This window comes from Tilletiopsis washingtonensis, assembly GCF_003144115.1.
Source record: "Tilletiopsis washingtonensis strain MCA 4186 unplaced genomic scaffold FA09scaffold_1, whole genome shotgun sequence".
NCBI classification, from domain to species: domain Eukaryota; kingdom Fungi; phylum Basidiomycota; class Exobasidiomycetes; order Entylomatales; genus Tilletiopsis; species Tilletiopsis washingtonensis.
The window spans coordinates 205,513-226,370 of NW_020311998.1; the positions used below are offsets into that span (position 1 = coordinate 205,513).

The 20,858-nt window shown below is 67.8% G+C and overlaps 7 protein-coding genes across 7 annotated transcripts; all 7 read right to left on the reverse strand.

Moving 5' to 3' along the window:
* Positions 1-336: 336 nt before the first annotated feature.
* On the reverse strand, positions 337-1,743 carry FA09DRAFT_327083 (hypothetical protein). The gene is made up of 2 exons (XM_025741267.1): positions 1,034-1,743; positions 337-959 (listed from the first exon to the last, which is right to left on the reverse strand). Exons 1-2 carry the CDS (start codon positions 1,436-1,438, stop codon positions 348-350), a joined length of 1,017 nt encoding a protein of 338 aa, XP_025601402.1. The 5' UTR covers positions 1,439-1,743; the 3' UTR covers positions 337-347.
* Positions 1,744-3,742: 1,999 nt separating this feature from the next.
* FA09DRAFT_324050 (hypothetical protein) lies at positions 3,743-6,132 on the reverse strand (the record flags this gene model as incomplete). Its single annotated transcript, XM_025741114.1, has 2 exons — positions 3,743-4,808; positions 4,862-6,132. The coding sequence occupies 2 exons, from the start codon at positions 6,130-6,132 to the stop codon at positions 3,743-3,745; spliced, it is 2,337 nt and encodes a 778-aa protein (XP_025601403.1).
* A 788-nt stretch (positions 6,133-6,920) lies between these two features.
* FA09DRAFT_2670 (hypothetical protein) lies at positions 6,921-8,298 on the reverse strand. The gene has a single exon (XM_025739766.1). It carries the CDS (start codon positions 8,197-8,199, stop codon positions 7,090-7,092), a length of 1,110 nt encoding a protein of 369 aa, XP_025601404.1. The 5' UTR covers positions 8,200-8,298; the 3' UTR covers positions 6,921-7,089.
* On the reverse strand, positions 8,299-9,473 carry FA09DRAFT_2669 (hypothetical protein). Its single transcript, XM_025739765.1, has one exon. The coding sequence runs from the start codon at positions 9,205-9,207 to the stop codon at positions 8,398-8,400; it is 810 nt and encodes a 269-aa protein (XP_025601405.1). The 5' UTR covers positions 9,208-9,473; the 3' UTR covers positions 8,299-8,397.
* Positions 9,474-10,211: 738 nt separating this feature from the next.
* Positions 10,212-15,682, reverse strand: FA09DRAFT_2696 (hypothetical protein). Its single transcript, XM_025739782.1, has 5 exons — positions 15,357-15,682; positions 15,272-15,295; positions 15,016-15,214; positions 10,486-14,929; positions 10,212-10,422 (listed from the first exon to the last, which is right to left on the reverse strand). The coding sequence occupies exons 1-5, from the start codon at positions 15,534-15,536 to the stop codon at positions 10,344-10,346; spliced, it is 4,926 nt and encodes a 1,641-aa protein (XP_025601406.1). The 5' UTR covers positions 15,537-15,682; the 3' UTR covers positions 10,212-10,343.
* Positions 15,683-16,036: 354 nt separating this feature from the next.
* On the reverse strand, positions 16,037-18,482 carry FA09DRAFT_303218 (Per1-domain-containing protein; the record flags this gene model as incomplete). The annotated part of the gene is made up of 2 exons (XM_025740437.1): positions 16,037-17,654; positions 18,438-18,482. 2 exons carry the CDS (start codon positions 18,477-18,479, stop codon positions 16,176-16,178), a joined length of 1,521 nt encoding a protein of 506 aa, XP_025601407.1. The 3' UTR covers positions 16,037-16,175.
* Positions 18,483-19,168: 686 nt separating this feature from the next.
* FA09DRAFT_292677 (hypothetical protein) lies at positions 19,169-20,288 on the reverse strand (the record flags this gene model as incomplete). Its single annotated transcript, XM_025740015.1, has 4 exons — positions 19,169-19,420; positions 19,485-19,626; positions 19,688-19,835; positions 20,258-20,288. The coding sequence occupies 4 exons, from the start codon at positions 20,286-20,288 to the stop codon at positions 19,169-19,171; spliced, it is 573 nt and encodes a 190-aa protein (XP_025601408.1).
* Between the last annotated feature and the right edge of the window lie 570 nt (positions 20,289-20,858).

The following is a 20,858-nucleotide window of genomic DNA, read 5'->3' on the forward strand; positions in this document are numbered from 1 at the left end:
GGTGCCGCAGGGTGTGGTGGTGAGGAGAAGTGGAGTGGGCGCCCAGGGTGCAAGAGTCATGCTGAGGTGGCGCAGCCTCCGCCTCGGCTCGGCTCGAGATTTTGAGCGGGCGCGGGTTTCGGGACCATGACGCACCGGTGGGCGCGCCCGAATGTTCGCGCGTGGGGACCTGGCCGTGGGAACGGCTCGTCGACGCGGCGCCGCAGTCGGAGTCGCACCCGCCGCGCCGCGTGCCGCAGACGAGAGCAGCGCCGCCGCCTGCGCCGGCCGGCTGCGGCGCTGCGCCTGTGTCGGCGCCGGCGCGCGCCGCTCCTCTTTCCCTCTCTACCCACCCACCCTTCACCAAGTTAGTATACCGCTCCGCACGCGACGCCGCCGCACTCGTCCTCTACGCCGTACCTGCCGTGCACGTGCCACGGCACGCCTGCTGCTCGAGCATGCAGAGCTGGCGCAAAGGCGTCGCAGCAGCGAAGATCTGCCGCGCGCTGGCGCTGTGGCGCGGGACGCCTCCGCGAACGACTCAGGAAGGGGCAGGGAGAAACAGGCGTCGTGGCGTTGTCATCTACCTCGTCGACGGGAGAGCACGTTGGATCGAGGAGGAAAGGCATGAGGAGAGAAGAGGGACGAGCTGAGCTGGCTGCGAGAGAGCGACCTCTCGAGGGAGCTTGGAGCGGACGGACAGGGTTAGGGAGGGAGAGGGAGGAGAGAACACCATCGCTGCGTATGACCACATTTCGAGGCGCGTCCGCTGACACGCTTCGCGGTCGCGCAGGATGCAGATCTTCGTCAAGACTCTGACGGGCAAGACGATCACGCTCGAGGTCGAGTCCTCGGACACGATCGACAACGTCAAGGCCAAGATCCAGGACAAGGAGGGCATTCCTCCGGACCAGCAGCGCCTCATCTTCGCCGGCAAGCAGCTCGAGGACGGCCGCACGCTCAGCGACTACAACATCCAGGTGCGTGCCCGCGACCGCGACGCGCGCGTGTCAGAAGAGCACGAGCTGACCATGACGTGCTTCGCCGTTTGCAGAAGGAGTCCACGCTCCACCTGGTGCTCCGGTGAGTCCCGACGATCGAGAGGAGACACGGAGAGGCGGCGAGACAGAGGAGAAGTGCTCGGGCAGAGGATAGCGGCGCTGGCATATGGAGGAGCGGCGGTTCTGGTGCTTCGAGTAGCGGCAGCGATGGTGGAAGGCACAGCAGCGCAAGCAGGACGCAGCGGACATGGGCGGAGCGGAGCGTTGCTGTCCGCCGTCGCGTCGCCCACTGCTGGCGGCATCAGGTCTCGACATGCTACGCCGCGAACGCCGTCGCACAGCAGGCGCGAGGCCGAGGAAGAGGAACCTGCATGCTCGCACATCGCACTGTGCGCTCCGCAGCCCGGCAGGTGGCCCTCGCAGGCGCCGCGATCAGCATGGTGGTGTCGCGCACGCATGTTCGCTGCGCTGCATAGCTCATGGCCCGTCCATGCGCTCGGGTGGTGCGGACACTTTGGAGACGACACTGTGCTCGCGGTGTGGCGACACGATTTCCTCGCACATGGAGAGCGAAAGGCACGCGGCTGCCTCGACGTGACCGTCTCGCACATGCGCCGCTCCGAACGCTGCGACTGACGCGACTCCGCCCCTCAGCCTGCGCGGTGGTCTCATTGAGCCGTCGCTCAAGGTGCTCGCGTCGAAGTACAACTGCGACAAGCAGATCTGCCGCAAGTGCTACGCGCGCCTGCCGCCGCGTGCCACCAACTGCCGCAAGAAGAAGTGCGGCCACACCTCGCAGCTCCGGTGAGTCGGCGTGCCTACGCACCTCGATGCTTCAAGTCGTGCTCACCATTCTCGCGCCCCTCAGCCCGAAGAAGAAGCTGAAGTAGTGGTCTCGCACTCATCGTGCGGCGCTCGGAGCGTCGCTGTCCTGCGCTGGGTGGTCTAGACGTCCGCTCGCGTGGTCCGGCGATCCGAGCGCTTGCGCACTACGCATGCAGCTCGCGTTCTCCGGCCTCGTCATTCTCACATCGCTGTACACTCCACCCCACCTCGCCATGACATGCGCACGCTTCCTTTGACTGTTCGTGCGATGCGTGTCGGCGTGTGCTCGCTGAGAGTGTGTGAAGCGGCGAAGAGCTACTACGCACGGTCATCGGGTGTCGCACGATCTTCCTGGCACGTGATCAGGCTCGGTCCCACATCTGTCACCGTCCGCGCCATCGCTTCCGATGTGTCACTGCTGCAGAGGCGATGCAGATGCACATCAGGCTGACAGCTGCCAGCGAAGAGCGTGCTTGATGTTGCCTTGCTGGCAGAGAGAGAGTCAGGAACGCCTGGGGCAGCACGCGGCGGCACCGGCGTCCAGCAGCTGCAGCATGAGCTGCGGGCTGCTACTGCGCCCTGTCTCTGCTGCACGCTGCTGATTGGCACCATTGAGCGCTGCAGTGCACGCTGCCGCTACACCCTTCGGCTTGTCAGAATGCCAGCGAGGCTGCGAAGGGTGCCGCTCGGCTGCCGAGGCGAGCCAAGCCCGCACGCTTACTGGCGCAGCAGCGCCACGCGTGCGTGCAGCTGCAGCGAGTGTGGGGTCGCCTCTGGCGCCATCCACGGGACGCGCCGCATGGCGCCGACGCAGCCGACATGCGACTTTGCCGCCGCTCAGCCTCGGCAGAGGAAGCTGCATGCACATGTCCGGCAGACGAGGGTGGCAACAACAGCTGCAGCATGCAGATACGACGTGCAGTGGGGTGCAGGTGGCAAGCGATCGGCAAGCCAGGCGGCGAGCCAGTCGGACGACGAAGATGGCGGCTCAACGCGGGGGAAGGCCGCCGCCAGCCAGCAGCAGCGCCGGACGCGGAGGGCGGAGCTCAAGCACCTCCCCTGCGCATGCCAGCTCCCAAGGCGGCTTTCTATGGCCAAGCTGCGGCGGCCATACGGGGCCCGTCTGCGTCCGTCGGCACATTAGCATCCTGATTAGCCCTGCCGGAGCGGAACCGGCTTCGCTGCTGTAACAGCGCAGGGTTCTCTGCCCCTCTGGCGGACCACGCTGCACGCCGCGCTCGGCACGCAGCCGCATGTCAGATGCAGCGCCGCCGAGCCAGGGTCGCGAAGGGTGTGCGGATGACGAATGTCCATTGCTCGCGTCGTGCTCAGCTATCGGAAGGGTCTTTCGAGAGAAGAGGTGGGTGACAGGAAAGCGGGGCCAGCAGGAGCCGGCCCCACGCGACGCGCAACGCAGCCAACGGCCGCTGTGGTGTGGCCGTTGAAAGCGCGCCGCTCGCGATGGACGGACGACAGGGCTCGGGAGAGGTGGGAGTGGGGGCAGCGCGGCGCATGTTGGAGCAGCTCGACGCCGGTGCTAGGAGAGATGTGGGGCAGAAGGCGGCAGGGTCGTTGTGTGGGGGTGGTGTTACATTTGTGTGAGATTTGATTGGTGGGGGCGAGGACGAGGCCGAGTTTCTGACGTTGCTTGGAGTTGCGAACGGAGCGGCCAGTTGGAGTGCGTGCGGCGCCGGTTGTGCTGTGACGGGCCGCGCGCGACGACGAGACAGAGGTGGGGACCCAGCCAGGGGTCGCGCGCGGACAGCTGTTGCGTCGGAAGGAGGCGCTCGGGCAGAAAGGTGCCGTTGCGAGAGAAGATGGAGACGAGGCTTCTTTGACGTTGTGCTCTGGACTTGTTGGAAATTACCGAAGCTTTTGAGAATGAAGTGGTGGGTTGGTGCTGATTGATTCGGAGAGATTGTGGGACGATCCGGCGCTTAGTCGTCGAGCTCGAGGTCGACCTCGTCGTAGCCGGGCGCCTCGTCGATGACGGCCGGCAGCGGCGTGCGCGCGGCAGACTTGTTGAGCACGACCGAGGCGCTCGGGCTCGTGTCGTGGCCGTAGCCAGGGAAGGCGATCTCGCAAGACGACGTCCAGAGCTTGAGGTCCTTGTCGACGGGCGCTGCACGCTCGGCAGGGCGCTCCGCCGAGCGAGTGTCCTCGACGGCCGGGGCGCGGCTGCGGCCACGGCTGCGACCGCGCTCCGTAGGGCTGCGACCGCGGCGCGAGCGCTCCTCGCGCTCCTGCTCCTGCTCGGTGCGAAGGGCCATCGGCGACGGGCCCTCGTCCGCACGGCGGACGTTGCGGCGCAGAGAGGCGGCAGCCGCGACCTTGGCGGCCTTGGCGCTCTCGTCCTCCGACTCGTCGCTCGAGTCAGGAGATGCGATGGCAATGGGCGCCGGGCGCGACGACGAGCGGCCGCGCTGCAGCGAAGCGGTGGACGACGCTGTGCTCAGGCCCTCGGACGTGCCACGGCGAGCGGCAGCGCGCGGCGGGCTCGGGCTTCGCCGCGAGGTGCTGCTGCGTCCACGCGCCTTGGACCGGCCGCGAGGCGGCGACTGGGCGCGACGCGAGCGCACAGGCGCCACGTCGCCATCCGGCGAGCTCGTCGGCTCGGCGTGGTCGTCGACGCTGTTCTTCATCGGCGGCGGCGGGGCGGCGAGCGAGCGGCGCGACTTGCGGTCTGCCGGAGCAATGGCCGGCGTCATGATGAGGCCCTTGGCCACCACGGTCGCGGCCGCTGCGGCTGCGCCCACGGGCTGCGGCTGCTGAGCCGCCTCGAAGTGCGAGTGCATGCTCAGTCCGCCACGGGCACTGTGCGAGTGCTGGTGGCCGCGACCGCGCGAGGTGGGCCGCGATGCGTCAGGCGACGTGGACGGCCGGCGTGCGGAACGGCCGCGGGCAGGCGAGACGGGCACCGCTGCGCCGGGGTAGCCTGCACCCCAGCTCGAGCTGCCGGCCGGAGAGGCGAGGGCCTCACGGCTGGTGGAGGGACCGAGGCATCTAAGAAAAGGGTCAGACGCGTGGCGGGCAAAAGTGGAAGCGAATTCACTCACCCTGGGCGTCCGCAGTACGAGTCGACGACGGTCGTCACTGGACTGGCCAGCGAGGCCGGGCTGAATGCGCGGAGCGTCTTGCCGGCCGAGCTGGCCGCCGAGGCGATCTGCTCAGGGCTGTTCGAGCCGCGGGAGGCGCGCTCGCGGCCCGCCATCGGCACTGCACCGGCGGCCTTCTGAGACGAGCCGCCCTCGGTGAGCACGGCGGGCGACGAGAAGGTGTTGGTCGACACGGAGGGGCGCTTGGCGCCGAGCGCCGTCTTGCGCGTCAGCTTTGCCTGCTGGCGCGGCGAGGCAGTGGCCGCGCCGCGTGCATTGATGCGGTGCGTCGCCGTCAGGGCCGGCGAGGTGAAGAGCACGGGCGGCGGCAGGTTGGTGCTGCTTGGCCGGCGCGCGTAGCGCATGGTGGCCGTCGACGACGCCGAGCCCGACGTGGGCGGCGAGATGGGCTTGGCCGCCGGGCTACGGCGCAGCGACGACGAGACGAGCGGCGGCGCGGCCGAGGGCGTCGATGAGGAGCTGCTGTTGTTGCTCGACTCGCCGCTGACGGCGCGGTTGCCGTCGCGCGACGCCGACTTGAGCAGCACCGTCGAGGCCGGCTTGACGCTGGGCGGCAGCGCCAGCGCCGACGGCTCGAGCTCCTCAAAGTCGTCGTGCACCGCGGCCGACGCGGGCGACGGCGTGCTGGGCACAGTGGAGAAGTTGTCCGTGTCCGCCGAGGAGAAGGTGCTGCGCGACGAGCTGCGGCGCTTGGTGCCCGAGCCCGAGCGGCGCGGCTCGATGCTGCTGCTCTCGTCGCTGAACGACGAGGCCGAGATGCCGTCGGCGGCGGCGTGCTCGTGGCGCGACGGCAGCGAGCGCTCGAGGGCGGTGAGTGCGGGCGAGGTGAGCGCGGCGGCCTTGTACTTGGCCAGCAGGTGCGGCGACGGCGGGCACGGGTAGCGGAACTTGCCCTCGGCGTCGGTGTACGGCTGCCGCGGCGAGAAGGCGGGCGCCGACGACGAGGTGCGCTCGGCGCCGAGCTCCTCGTCGAGGTACTGCGCCCGCGCAAAGGCGCTCACGCTGGCCGGCGCTGCGGGCGCGTCGTGGGCGTCGGCGGCGCGGCAGGCGTCGGAGCAGTAGAGCTGCGTGCCCTGCACGGCCGAGCCGCAGTTGGCGCACATGTCGTCACCCAGCCAGCTGGTGAGCTCGTTGGCGGGCGTGAGCGGCGTGTCGACGCTCTCGGTGCGCCGCCGCATGTGCGCGAAGGAGCGCGTCAGGACGTCGGCCATCGCGGCGGCGGTGGTGGTGGTGCGGAGCACGCGGCAGGCGCGCGGCCGAGCACAGAGGGCCAGCCGGCGCGAAAAGGCAGGCCAGACGGAGCCAGAGGGGCGTCGGGCGGCTCAGAGGCGGAGCAGAGCGCGAAGGCGTCGGCGTGGCGCGGTGGGAAGAGTGCGGAAGGGTGCAGAGGGCGCGTGAGGTGCGAGAGAGCAGGCGCGTGAGGAGATGCGAGAGGTGAAGAGTGGAGTAGAGTGCGGTGAGGCGAGGTGAGGAGAGGTGTGCTGGGTGGAGAGAAGGAAGATCGGAGCGGGCTGCTGCTGATGCTGATGCGGAGGGCCGGGCGAGGAGGGCGGAAGGAGCCTGGCGGGTCGAGTCAGCGCTGCTGAGGCAGCGTGCAGCGGCGGCGGCAGCGAGGCGCATCTGATGTTGCGCGCGCTTGCGGCCGGCGGCGCCGCTCCCGCCGCGGCACGCACGCATCAGCGCAGCACGCAAGCACGGCGCGAAGGGGCGCCGGGCGCCGGGCAGAGCGGCCCTCGCCCTTTGCTGCTGCTGCTGATGCTGCAGCCAAGCCTGCCACGCGCCGCACCGCTGCCGCCGCTGCTGCGCCTTGCTCCCGCTGCGCACGCGGCGCGGTGACACCGCCAGCCGGCAAGCGGCGTGCCTGGCGTGACGCTGCTGTGCTGCGCCCCATGCCAGAGGCGGCGCTGCAGCACGCAGATCCGCGGTGCAGCAGCACGCACCGCGGACGCCCCTGGCCCGCCTGCTGCTGCTGCGCTCCACCGCGCCAAAAAAGTGACCCGCCGCCCTCGCCGCGCCTCGCTGACATCCCGGCACCCGCGCCGTCACGCACGCCATACGCGCTACAGAATCGCAGATCGCGCGCAGCCGTCGCGACAAAGAGGAGTGCAAGGAGGTCCCCGCGGGCGACCCGAGCGGCTGCGGTCACCGAGGCGCCCCAACAGCTCCCTTCACAACAAGAGGAGGTGGTGCGCAGAGCTGCCTGGACCGTGCTTTGCGGTGCGAACCACTCTACACGGCGCTGGCCGCCGAGCAGTTTTATTGTCCAGGTACAGCGAGATCTCGAAGCGGCAGCTGGGCGTGTGTGATGCGTGATGTGTATGAGCGGCCGAGCCGGCGTCCGGTCGCCGCGTGCGCTCCTTGGCAGAGCACACCCCCACTCCGGCGGAGCACGCGCGGCGCCTGCGAGGCATCGCGGCAGGCGGCACACGCGACGGCAGCCACAACAAGGCGAAGGGGACGTCCATCAGCGCCGCCCAGCACGCGGCTGCGGCTCCCCGTGGCGCACGTCGCCCTGCCCACGACGTCACGGAGCACGCCCAACGGCCGGCGCCGGCATGCGGCGCCGGCGCGAGCGTGCACGCTCCCCACTCGCGAGCAGGCGCCGACGTGGGTGATGCTGATGCGTGCGGCACGTTGAGTGAGAGGTGCGCCGTGGACAAGGACCAGCCCCACTCGCAGCCCCTGCGGCCTCGCTTGAAGCTCAGCACGCGGCGCGCGATGGAGCGCATCGCAGCGCAGCGCAGCGCAGCACAGCACAAGCCGCAGCGCAGCGTGCAGCGGCAGCAGGTGCACCGCTCGAGCTCGCTGCATGCTGCGGCTGTGCGGCCGGCACGCTGTGCCTGTCTCGCATTGCAACTGGCGGAGGAGACGTAGCGCACAAAGTGTATGTAGCAATCGCGGCGAAGGACAATCAGATGCAGGCGCCAGACGGCGATGACTCGCGCGCGCTCGCGCTGCGGCCGCGTGCTCGACGATGAACCCACAGCGGCCACCTGGCATGCCATCGCCGCCGGCTGCCAGCATCTCACGGCAGGGGCCTGCGCTGGATGCTGCCAGCGCCCGCTGTCGCAGGGTGTTCGGCGAGAAACAGCCGCCGCCGACGTGGCGCCTGATGCGGCGCGAGATGATGGCATCATGATGGCGCTGCCACGGCCCAGCGCGGACGTCGTCGGCGCTTGTCGGGCTCCGGCTACCGCAGCGCCTGCGTGTGCCGAAGCGCCGGCCGACGACGACGAGGTGGCTGCTTGCTGCCGAGCCTCGAGTGGCTGGCGCCGCATCGCATCCGGCGGCGCAACGCCGTCGCGCTGCCTTCCTTTTGCACCCCGATCTGCGTCGTCTGCTGCAGATCGGCGCCGCCGCAGGGATCTCTGCGCGCGCGCGTGGGCGGCTCGTCAGTCGTCAGCATCTGCGACCTTCTTTGCACCTCCACTCGGCTTCCATCGCACAGCGCTCCTACCGCCAGGGCCCGCCCCCTTTCACAAAATGGCCCGAGAGGCGCTCTGCCGACGCTGCAACTTTTTTCGCTCGCTCTCTGCGCTCCGGCGGCGTCGTCTGCGGCACGCTGGCGCACCTGCTCCACCTCGCGCTCGATGTCGGGCACGTTGTCGCGCGTCGTCGTCGGAGCGAGCACCGCCTCCGGAGCGGAGCAGCAGCGGCACAGCAGAGCGCAGCTGCAACCGGCAGGGTCCAAGTTGGCGCCCCCCGAAGCCTCTTCCTCTCTGCGTGTGGGTCCTCCGCGCCTCCCAGCCGCCCAGCCCGGCATCGCTTTGCAATTGAGCGCACGGCATGAAGTGATGCACCGATGCATCCGAGGCTGGGCACCCGAATGCCGGGACACGGCTGCACACGTGGCACCCTGGCGGTCGCTCCCGGCTCCGGAGTGGAGGAGCGAGGCGACGCAAGGGCAGGCAGCCTTGCCTTGATTTTGCCTTTCTGCTCGCTTGATCACGAGAAACACCTTCTCGCGCAGGCCCTCGTGCTGTGAGCTTGGTCCTTCGTGCAGAGCGCCTCTCTGCCGCTGCGGGCCTAGCCACGCTGGCGTTGCAGCGCGCCGCCGCGGGGAGCGAGGCGCCGCTTTCTTCTGGCCTCGGACCTCCGTGCAGCGGCCAAGCGCAGCCTCGACGGCTGTGTGTGTGTGACTTCTTCTCAGCGAGGAGCTCGCGACGTGCGAACTTGATGGACAAGCAGATCCTCCGTGCGCTAGAGAGAAAACTCTCCGGCTCGGGCGAGGACAAGGAGAGGCACGTGCTGGCTGCGCAGAAAAGTCGCACGCAGCGCGGGAGCATGCTATGCTGCGCACTCCACCGCGCGCCAGCCGCACGTTCTCTCGCCGCAAGGCGGGCGCCGCCCCGGTGCAGCCGCTGCAGCGTCCCGACGCAGCCGCTGCAGGCTCAGCGGCAGCATGCAGGTGTGGTCGGGGAGCTGGGCACGCTCATGGCTGTGCTGCGGCTGTGCAACAAGGGAGGCGCACACGTGGCGGACAACGAGGTTCGCGGGAGCACGCTCTCAGGGGTCGGTCCAATCCATCACTCTTCATGCCGCGTCCTAGCGCAATCACTTCGTGCAAGCATCAAGAGGCGCCGAGCGCGCATGACATGGGTCAAGAAGGTGTGCCTATGGTACAGCAAAAGGTCCAGAGAGAGCCGTGACGCAGTCGTGAAGGAAGCTGGAGGTGTTCGTGAGAATCATGACGCGCGGCCACTGGGCCGGCCAGGGCCGCAAGACGGTCATCGTGCCGACTTGGGCAGCGGCGGCGCAGCGGATGTCCGGCGCACCCGCTCGCGCTGCGCTACCCAGGCAGCGGCGCCGGCAGCAGGGCTGCTCGGTGTGCTGCCTTCCGGCCGGCTCGAGCGTCGGGAGCGAGTGCTGGAAGCCGAGCGGGGCTGCGCCTGCAAGTGGGGATGGACGGAGGCGTCCTCGCGGCGCAGAAAGAGCGGGATCATCTGCTCTGGACTGCCCTCGCTGACGACGCGAGGCGAGGGAAAGATGATGCTGCCGGATGCCACGGGGCCCTGCGGCGTGCTCGGCAGCATCGGCGAGCGGTACGGGAAGGGATGCGCGGCCTTGCTAGGTGTGCGCTTGACGGAGGCGGTGGCGCTGGCTGCTGTGCCCACAGCTGAGCCTGTACGACGGCGCTCGGGTTGCTCAGAGGCCGGCATGTTGGGCGTGATGCTGCGTCGAAGGCTCGGCGTCGTGCTACGCGGAGCGCTTGGCGTCACGCTGCGACGTCCTCTGACCAGCGTAGGCGTGCCGCTGCGACTCGGTCCGCTCGACGCTGAGCTGCGTCGGGCCGCGAGCGGCCGGAGAAAGGCGCTCTTTGCTGCCTCGGGCGAGAGACTCGCGTCCGATACTGCACTTGCACGACGTACGGGTGCGCTGCGCTGGGCCGGCACGGAGGCCGAATGCGCCAGCGACGCGCTGCTTAGCCAAGGCAGCGCACTGAGATCGGCCTGGCGTGGCGGGCTGAGCTCGCCTTGCGGCGAGAGCTCCGAGTAGTGGTGCTGGATGTAGCTGGGAAGCATGTCAGCCTCGCGCAAGAGAGACGCAGGTCCGCTGATGCTCACCTCGAGAGCTCCTGCCAGCCGCCGCCGATGCGGACCATGACGATGCGCGAGCGCAGGAAGCGGCAGAAGCAGAGACGCGGATCGCGATGGCCGACCCAGTACCGCCCGCTCTCGTCGTTCCACGTCTCGTTGGCACGCGTCTCGGCGCCTGGTGCCGCGTGCGAGATCTGCACCGGCACCGGCAGCTGGTTGACGATGCGAGAGACGGCGACGTCCAGCCGGCTTTTCGGGTTGGGCTTGTAGGCGTTCGGCCGCTTGACGGGTGCCTTGCGCGGCGTGGTTCGTGAGGCGGTCCGCGAGGCAGTGCGTGAGTCTGACCGCGAATCCGAGCGTGAGTTGGAGCGGGACACGTCGGCAGAGGCGGTTTGCGATGCAGTCGAAGGGGCTCGCACGGGCAGCTTGCTGCCTCGGGGCGTTGACAGGACGCTCGGCAGCCGTCGCTGCCCGAGATCGAGGCTGGCCTTCAACGGTGATGAGGTGGCAGTTCGTGAGCTCGGACGCTGCATTGTTGACGAGGAGCCTCGAGATTCGAGCGCTGTCGCCGCCATCACGCGAGGGGTCATCGGCGCGCGAAGCTTTGAGGCGCGAGGCGTGGCCTGGGTGGCGGCACCGGGCTTGCTGTCGGACACGACTCTACGAGCGGAGCGTTGGAGCTTCGTAGGCGCAGGCGACAGCAGCGACACGGTGCTGCTGGTCGACATGTGCGACTTGAAGCGGTCCGGCACCGTGACCAGCTCCGGGTCTGTGTCCTTCGTCTGGTCGCCACTCTCTCCAAGCTCGCATGCAGAATCGGCCGCGTCTCGATCCGACAACGAGGAGCCGGCGGTCGACGGAAGAGAGCTGGTGGCCGATGCAGGCGAGTAGCAGACCTCCGGCTCCTCGTCCTGCCGGGCGAGCGGGTCGGGCGAAAGGAAGTCATGCGCCATCGCGCGTGTCTCATTGAAGAGCCGGTTGAGGTCCGACATCTTGTTGACGACGCGAATGTCGCTGGACACTGGATCAAGCGCAGCCGAGACGCACTCCATCAGCGGCTGCAGGAGTGCAAGTCGATCAACTACGGCCGACGTCGCATCATGGCCGTTGCTTGAGCCGTCATCTGGAGTAGACGATGTCGCACCGTCGCGACTGGCATTTGCCGACTCGCTCGCGTCTAAAAGATCGACGAAGGTACCCAGCTCGAGCTCGAGACGTGCAGCTTGCGAGGCGAAGACTGACAAGTGGCTGAACCGGCGCACCTTCGTGGCTCGCTGCGCAGAGGCCTGGCGCAGCTGCTCGACTTCCGGCCAGTCTTGCTGCACGGCTGGATACGCGAGCAGTGTCTCAACTGCGCGTTTCTGCGCCACCCACTTGGCCATGACTCCGTCTGCCTCGTCCGCAAAGGGCAGGAGAAGCATGCGCCGCTTCTGTGCAAGGCCGTCTGGAACAGTCTGCTCGTCGACGGCGTCAGGCTCAAATGACTGCAGCAGCAGCGTGACTTGCTGACGGACGTCGTCCTGTGCCAGAGCCTCGTTCTGACGTGCAGCATTCTTCGCGGAGCTGGTTGGTCCAAAGACATCCGACGAGCGCGTTGACAGCGCCGCCTCGGAGTCGGAGGATGCGAGAAGGAGTGAGCCACTGGGTGGCGGCACCGGCGAGCTCGAGAGCGGTGACGACGGGAGTTGCTCTGGTGTGTCGATGACCTCGGCGGTCTCTGCGGCCTGTGCGATCTCCATCGCGGCCGCTGCAGCCGCAGCTGCTGCCGCGCGCTGGACGACCTGCTCTCCGAGCTGCGCCTCTTCTGCTTCTTGCCTCTCGCGTTCGAGTCTGTCAGCCTCGTGCGACACCGCGGCGTCCAGGGCTGCGGCGAATGCAGCAAAGAGAGCCTCCCGCTGGACGGCGAAGCGTGCCTCTCCTTCGCGAGCTGTCGCTGCGTCTTGACTCCCGGCGCCTGCGTCCAGGCTCAAGAGCTGCACTTCTCGCTGATCAAGCTCGAGCAGAGCCTGGCCGACCCGCTGCTCGACCTGTGCAATATCATCGCGGGCACTGTCGCGCGCTTGCTCAATGCTGGCCACAGAGTGACGCGTGCGCTCGTCGTTGAGGGCAGAGATGAGCAGCGTATGCGAGCCAACGACGCAGGCCTCGGCAGCTGCATAGCTCTGCTGCACGTTGAGCACCGCTTCCGCGAGCATGGCGCGAGCTTCGGCCAGTGCGGCAGCGCGCTGCCGCGCCTTGTGCTGGGCGTCGAATGCGCTGAGAGCGTCGCCGAACGAGCTCGCAAGCTCGGCATCGAGCTGGAGCAGCTGCGCCGCCCACGTGTTGCCTTGCGCTCTTACTTGATCGTCCTTTAAGGACATGATTCGCTGCGCGGTCGCGCTCTGTGTCAGGAGTGACTGCGCGTCCGTCGTCGTCGCGCCGTTCTCATGCTCTTCCAGGACTGCGATTTGCGGAGGAGGCCCAGTGAAGGGCAGAGAGGCCGGCAGACTCTCTGTGAAGAGCTGAGCGGCAGCTGCGAACTTGGCACGCTCGCTCTCGAGCTCAGCCGGGATCCTAGACGGCGAATCGGAGAGCAGCTCCGACGCCGCGTCGGCCTGGACCAGTGCTTGAAGCTGCCGTTTGAGCGCAGCGCCGGACTGCGACAGCTCGTCGTGTCGCCGGGCCAGTGCAGCGAGACTGTCACGTTGGCGCTGCGAAGCGGCGAGCCATTTGAGCAAAGCGTCGCCATCAGACACGGCCGACCTGGACCGCTCGTGGATGCTTTGGAGCTCTTGCTGAACCGTTGATGTGTCTTGAGCGGTCTGGCGTCTTGCGAAGGCGTCGAGCATCGATGAGCCTTCCGTCAGGCGGGCTGACAGGGCAGTCAGGCGCTTCTGCTTCAAGCCTGCATCGCCACCTGGGCCTTGTCCAGACGCTTCCGGAACCCGAGGCTCGGGCGCATTTGCCTCAAGAAGTTCGGCGACGAGCCCTTCTGCGCCTCTCCGCACAGACTCCAGTGACTGGGCGCAGCTGCGTGCTGCCTTGAGGGCTTCCATCGCGGCCGTCGCTCGGCCCACCTCGGCCGTCGCAGCCTGATGTGCTTTCCGGAAGCCAGAGATGGCTTGATCGACATCGCGGCGGAACGTCGACTGTGCCAGACCTTCGCGGATGCAGGTCAGCACGCCCTTGGTGAGGCTGTCGACGCGAGCCAGCCCCGCCGCCTCGGTGCTCGCAAGCCGTGGCTTCAGACGCGGGAACCGTGCTGCGAAGAGATCGTGCGCAGATGGCTCGAGGCAGGCCGCTGCACTGAGATCTGGCGGCGAGCCGTCCTTGAGCTTGGACGGCGTGTCGGCTGGCCCGTCCGAGCCCGGCGAGGACTCCGACCAGCCTTCGCGCGCAAGACGCTCGATCTCGGCGCAGTCCTCCGACACTCCCGCGAGTTCGGTGCGCAGCCGCGCGACGTCCTGATACGCCTGCAAGGCGCGCATGTGGCGCTGCGAAGCCTGTACGGCCCGACGCACGTGCTTGCCCGCAGAGCCGAGCTCCTTGGTGAGCAGAGACGCGAGGTTTGCGTTCAGCGAGGCTTGCTCGGGCCACAGCGCGTCGTTGCTGGGAAGCGTGATCGCTCGTCTGGATGTCACGCGCAGAGAAGCATGCGACGTGGACGGCTCCTGGAGGAAGACTTGCGCCGCCGGGCCGGCCAGCGTCTCCAGCTGCTCGACCAGCGTCGCTGCACGTCGCCCAAACGTCTCCGCTTGTGCTGCGTCCGGCTGCAGCACTTGTGCTGCATCGAGATCGGCCTGCAATGCTTTCGCTGCGGCGTTCAGGTCGCGCTGAGCGTTGTACAGCTCATCTGCCTGATGCCACTGCGACACGAGCTCGCGCAGAAAGAGGCCGCGGGCGGACATGGCAGACGCCAGATCCTCCAGTCGATCTTGCTCGTCGAGGAACTGCTCTGGCACCTGATGCTCTTCGATGATGCGGTCCAAAGCCTCGCCGGATCGCGGTACTGTCTCCTGCGCGAACGGGCGGATGCGTGCGTCTAGGCGTGCTGCCTCATGATCGAGGCGCTCGACCAGCCGCTGCCGCGAGACAGTGTCACGGCGGCGCGACGTGATCGGCGAGTCCGTCAGCGAGCCCGTGAGCGATCCCGCTAGCGAGCTCGTCAGCGAGCTGCCCGAGGGCGACTGCGACATCGAGGCGAGCGAGGAGGAGCTGTTGTGCGCCGACGACGCGCCCGGCATGCTGTGGTAGACAGCGGGTGACCAGCGGGCCTTCTGCGCGACAAAGTCGTCGATATCGTGCGCAAGCGTGCGGAAGGTGGTCCAGCAGGTGCGGCGATGGGCCTCCCAAGTGAGGCGAGCGCTCATCAGGTTCAGAGCGATGCGCCTGGAAGACAGCAGGTGGAGAAGCTTGTCCAGCGCAATGAGCGTGCCGAGCGCGACCTCGACGAGATCTGTGTCCTGCGCCGACATGTGGCGCTCCGAGGCAGCTGCGAATGAACAGATCAGAGTCTGCCAATGACATGCTCACGAGGGTGTCTGCATTTCGCAGCTCGTGGCTCCCGGCCGCACTCACCTTTGGACACCCGCCTGAGCCGCTCCATGTCTGCGACATTCCACTCCTCCGCCTGCTGCTCGATCTCATCCCGCTCCTCTATCCACGCATGCACCTGCTTCATCTGGCCATCGAGCGTGGCCCAGACTTCCTCGGCCGGTGCGCCCTCAGCGCTCTGGAAGTCTGCAAACGCAAGCGGGCGTGGCCGCTCTTCCAGCAGCTGCAGCAGGCACGTCTGTGAGCACGACGCTCGTGAGTGCCGTCGCACGCTACTCACTGCGATGTGCTTCTCGATGCGTTCCTGCGAAAGAGGCAATCGGCATTGAGCAGCGCTCCAGCGTGTCCCAACCCGCCGGACTCACCTTGCCTGCGTTGAACTTGCTGATCTCGACGACATCCTCGCTGCTCAGCGTCTGGCTGGCACTGCGCTCGATGCCGCGATGCCCTTCCTCTCCAGCTGCGGATGCCTCCATCTCTGCGCCCTCGCCCGCTGGCTCGGCCATCGCAGGCGACACATCCTCTGGAGGTGGTGCGCCGTCCATGCCTCACGCGGCCGCGTGCACGAGGATGCTGGCGCTCACGCGCGCATGCGCAGGGCACGAGCGACGGCTGATGAGGTCGCAGGCTGGTGAGTGCTGGCGGCAGATGGCTGTGAGCGAGGTGCTGGATGCGTGGTGATGAGGGCGCGGTGGGTATGGATGAGAGGCGCAGGGGCCGCTGTGGAGCTGATGAGGGCGGCGCCGCAGGTTGGTGGAATAAGGCTCGCCCCAGAAGCACAGCCGCCTTCGCACGCCAAGCACGCATCACGGCTCCAGCGCCGCCGGGCCGTCACGCGTCACGCGTCTCGCACAGGGTCTCCGCCGGCGCTAGAAGCGGGCCGTTGGGCATGGCGCGCAGCAGTCAGAGTCGTCTCTGCTGCGGCAAGACGAGGACCAACACAGCACGACGGCGAGTAGCAGCGAGGCAATGGCATGGAAGCAAGCAGAGCTGCTCGCAAGATCTGTCGTCTTCACGGCTGCAGCTGCCACGCGGGCAGATCGTCAGAAGACAGGCGCAGTGCTTTATTTGCGAGACTCGTGGAACAACAGTGACGATGATGAAAGAGAATGGTCTCGGCTCTCGCCGAGATGCGACGAGATGCGCCTTTCTAAGAGCCCTGGCGGGCAGACGCCGACGAGGCGCTACACGACGCCCGAGCCGCTGCGCACGTGGAGCTCCTTTGCCTTTTCCACCTCGCGCTCGCTGTTGGTGCGCAGCGCCGCCAGGCGGTTGACGAGCTGCACGCCGACGGCGTGGCCGCTCTGCGTCGTCTGCACGGCGTACTGCCGGGCACGCTCGATGGCGACAGCGACGTGCGGCGCCACGTCGAGCGCGGGGTCGCGCAGCCCCTCGCCGGCCCACCAGCCGCTCGAGACGCACTCGCGCGCATCCTCGACGAGCCAGTCGTACCACAGCGACGCGATCGGCACCGTCGCGAGATGCCAGAGGGCGTGCGCATCGAGGGCGCGCATGATCGGCGGAAAGTCGAAGAGCTCGAGGCTCGTGGCCAGCACGAGCAGCCCGATAATGAGCTGCAGCTTACGCCGCGCAGCCCGCGACGTCGGCGCCGCCATGCCAGGCGAGATGACGGGCATCGGCGGCGAGCCGCCGCCGCCGATCTGGTTCGGCGGCCGGTCATCTATCCGCCGGCTCAGCGGCCGCACGTTGCCCGCAGGCCGTGCGGCAAAGACGGCAGGGTTGAACGAGTACACGAGCCACAGGACGCTGTGCAGCGCGCCGACGAGAATGTTGGCCGTCATGTTGTACGAGTAGTCGAAGCGGCCGATGCTGAGGTAGAGAATGTGCAGGAAGAGCGCCACGCCGCACGTCCGCGCCAGCAGGGTGAAGCGCGGATGTGACGGGCCCCAGCGGAAGAGGCGGCAGAGCGAGAAGAAGCAGCCCGAGAGCACGGCAGCGCCGGCGGAGAAGTAGTCGAGGCGCTCGGTCCACGGCTTGTCGCGCGCGTGGAAGATGGCGGACCAGATCCAGGCGTTGCAGCTCACGAGCGCATGCAGCACGTAGATGACCTTGAGCGGGAAGAGCTCGGGCAGCTCGGCGCGCAGACGCATCACGGCCAGCGCGTGCACGCGCAGGTTGAGCAGGCTGAACAGCACGCTGAGCGGCTCCTGCGCGCCCAGCACGCGGATGAAGACCCACTTGCCGTGATACTGCACCATCTGCTTCTGCACGGGCCGCAGCTGTGCCAGCCGGCTCTGCACCAGCTCCTCCACCTTGGCCACCTGCGCCGCCCGCGACATGCCGCCGCGCCCCTGCGAGCCGTCCTGCTCGGCGGCCTCGGCCAGCACGCGCACGGCCTCCTCGGCCTCCTCGCGGATGCGCTTGACGCGATCGTTGGCGTCGTTGGTGACGCGATGCGTGCAATGGTAACGGCAGTCGTCTTGGCATGTCCACCCGGTTGCACGCAGGATGAACGGCAGGTGTGTCGTCGCTGCCATGCCGTCGTCCCAGTTGGGGTTCGAGCTGCACTGGTCCTTGACGCACGACTCGACGCACTGCTGGTACTCGGGCGAGCGGTCGCCCTGCGAGGCCGCCGCACCGGGCACGTGGGACGCAGCTAGGAGCGCACACAGCGCAGCCAGCATGAGAAGCGGGAAGGACGACTTGAAGCCGCGCCTTCGTGATGGCCGCGAGCGCGTGGCTCGTGGATGCAGCCGCGAGCTGGATGCCGCGGCCGCCTGGATCTTGGGCGCCTGAGCGCACGCAGGCGCTGGGCCGCTCATGACGAGGAGATGAGGCACACGACGTGCGCGAGACTGCCGATGTCGTGCAGTGAAGATGCGAGAGACGCTGTGCCGCGAGAGTGCAGCAAGGTGGCGACGAGGGGTAGCTCGATGCAGGAGGCAGCACTGGCCCTCGGTGCAGGTGCAGACCGGCAAAACACGACGCGCGAAGCGAGCAGCGGTGGAGCAGGGCGGACGCGGAGAAGACGCGCAGAGCACGGCGAGACCGAAGCGGCCGAGGCGGAGGCGGCAACGGAGAGAGCACCAGTGGGCGAAGGGCAGACGGTTGCGCAGATGTAGGGCCAGGATGGTGGTGGCAGGAAGGAGCAGAGCAGGCCTCTGCGCGGTGCGACCGCGTCGCAGCACGGCAGCACGGCCAGGAATAGCTCGCAGCATACAGCGCCCGCGCGCCGCGCATGCCTTCGAGTTCGCCGCCGCGTGGAAGGCGGCTCGCAGCCACAGCCGCACCTCCGCCCCCGTGGCGGCGGCTCCGGCCGCCCAGCGCTCACGCGTCAGGGCCCAAGCGCCCTCCGCACGCACGGCGGCGCCATGCAGCAGCATGCATCTGCGAGCAGCCGCACGGCCAAGCGGGCGAGCACGACAGCGGCGCACGACGTCCCGTCGGCAAACCTGCCTCCGCCCGACACGGGTCCACGGCGCCACGGCCAGCGACGGGCGCGATCTCGGTCTCCGGTGTCTGCTCATCGTCTGGAGCCAGCAGCGAGCGCGGCCAGCCAGAGGCTCAGCCAGCATCCACGTCGCTGCACCGCGATCCACGGCAGCCTCGGTCCTCCGATGCAGGCACCAGCCTACCACACAAGCACAGGCGCCGTCAGACAGCTCATCCAGCACGCGCGAGTTTCAGAGCCACTGCAGGGTGGAACAGCTGGGTATCTCTGAGCGCCGAAAGAGGCGCTGCGGGCACATTTTCGGCCAGGGCCGGTTTGGGGGAGAGTGAATAGCGCTTCTTGGGCTGCCTGAACGAGCGCAGTGTGACGGAGAGGAGCGGAAGGCGGAGCGAGAGGCGGCAGAGAATGTGGAGAGGGCATGCGGAACCGCAGATGAGATGATGTAGTGAAGAAAGCGCACATGACAGTGAGGTCTCGAATGCTTGCAGAGGAAGGCAAAGACTCTTGAGAAGGATCGTCGCGGCGCTGGCGCTCTCGATTGCACAAGACAGAAAGGAAGACAAGACGCGCAATAATGCTCCGGCAGGATGTCGTGCGTCGCAACAGAGATATAGGATGGGCGAGAGCGACGAGCGGCGAAGCCTGCTGGACAAGCCCGTCGTCGCTCTCGATATATACAGATGCCACCGCTGAGCGCCGCATGTCGAGGATAGCGGCGCCCGCTGGCGGGCGGCTTGCGATGCGATGCCTCGGCCGCCGCACGGCTCACATGACGACGCACTTCTTCTTGTCGCGCGAGCTCTTGTCCTTGCCGCTACTCCCGCCGCTGGCCGCCTCAAAGGCACGGCACTGGCGCACGACGTCGGCAAACACCTCGTCGACGTTGATGCGCTTGCGCGCAGACGCCTCGTAGTACGGCACATTGCCCCAGGCGCGCGAAAGGTTCGTGCCGATCTCGCGCGGCACTTGCCGCTCCGCACGCAGGTCGGACTTGTTGCCGACGAGCACGAGAGGGACCTGCACGGAGCACAGCAGGTCAGTGGCCGAAGACTTGCTACGACGACCCTCGAGCCCGACTCACCCGCGCGTTCTTTATCCTCACGATCTGCTCGCGCAGCGGGCCGAGCTCGTTCACGCTCGCCAGATGTGTGAGCGAGAAGACAAGGACGAAGCCCTGTCCGCTCTTCATGTACAGCTCCTTGAGCGCCATGAACTGCTCCGTGCTGCAGGCGAATCGCACGCGTCAGCATGGCGCCCCTTCGCAGCAGTGCAGCGGCAACGCACCCGGCAGTGTCGAGGATCTCGACTAGGCAGTGCTGCCCGTCGATGATGATCGGCTTTCGGTACGTGTCTTCGATTGTGGGGTCGTACGTGCTGACGAACACGTTGCGCACGAACTGCACCGTCAAGGCCGACTTGCCCACACCTCCACCTGAGAGCGAGAAGATCAGCTCCGAGCTGCAGGGCGGGAGGAGCAGGTCTCTGTCTGGCCACACAGCTCGAGTCCCAGAAGGCTCAGGAGTGGCAGCTGGCGGCCGGCCTGGAAGCCGCAGGAGGGCAGCTGCATGGAAGCCGACAGGATCCTGAGCCGCGGAAGAGACCGACCGAGCTGTGCATGCGCCGAGGCGAGCCAGTGCCCGCCAAGGTAGCTTGCTGCACCACTGCTCTTGGTGTGCCGCACAGCACCATGCCGCGGCTGGTACGCAGGAGCGAGCCCAAAGCCATTACGGGCGTCGCATCGAGTGCTGCCAGTCTCTAGCTCGGCTAGTCGCGTCTGCTCCGTCTGCTCTCTGCTGTCTGCTCCGTCTGCTCTCTGCTGTCTGCCATTCTTCCCGCTCGCATGCCCAGACTCACCGCCCATGATCACAACCCGCGCCTCCTTCATCGTCGGCCGCTGCTAGAGCTGAGCTGCAGCGCCAAGGAGGACACTCGAGCGGCCGCGGGGCTCGACACAGAGGCACAGTCCGTCCCGCCAGGGCACTGCGATGGCGGGCGGGAAGAACGCAGGTGTGTCTGCGTGCAGGTGCTTGCTGGCGTCGCCTGGTGCCAGAGCTCGGCGTGCGGCTTGAGGCCGGCTCAAGGCTGGGTGTGCTGCGCTGTGCCTGCGCCTGAGATGATCGCTAGGAAAAGCCAGGAAGGGTTGCGGCTGCTGGACCCAGTGCTGCTGGCGCCTGTACGCCGGAGAGGCAGCTGCACAGGGGCTGCTCGGGCTGTGAGAAGAAAGGCGCAGCGAGTGTTCGTGAGGAGGGCGAGAGAGGAGATGAGAGAGCGTGAAGCCACGGCACACGCAAGGCAGCGAGTGCGGGACGAGTGCGCCAGGAGGGCGTGGCGAGCGATATTGGGGTCGAGAGGCGAGCTGGATGGCCTGACTGCGAGTGCGAGGTGGAGATCTGGATGCCGCAGGCTGCGGCTAAGCTGGCGGTGGATGCAGGCCGAGGCGCCTCGGCGCGCCTGT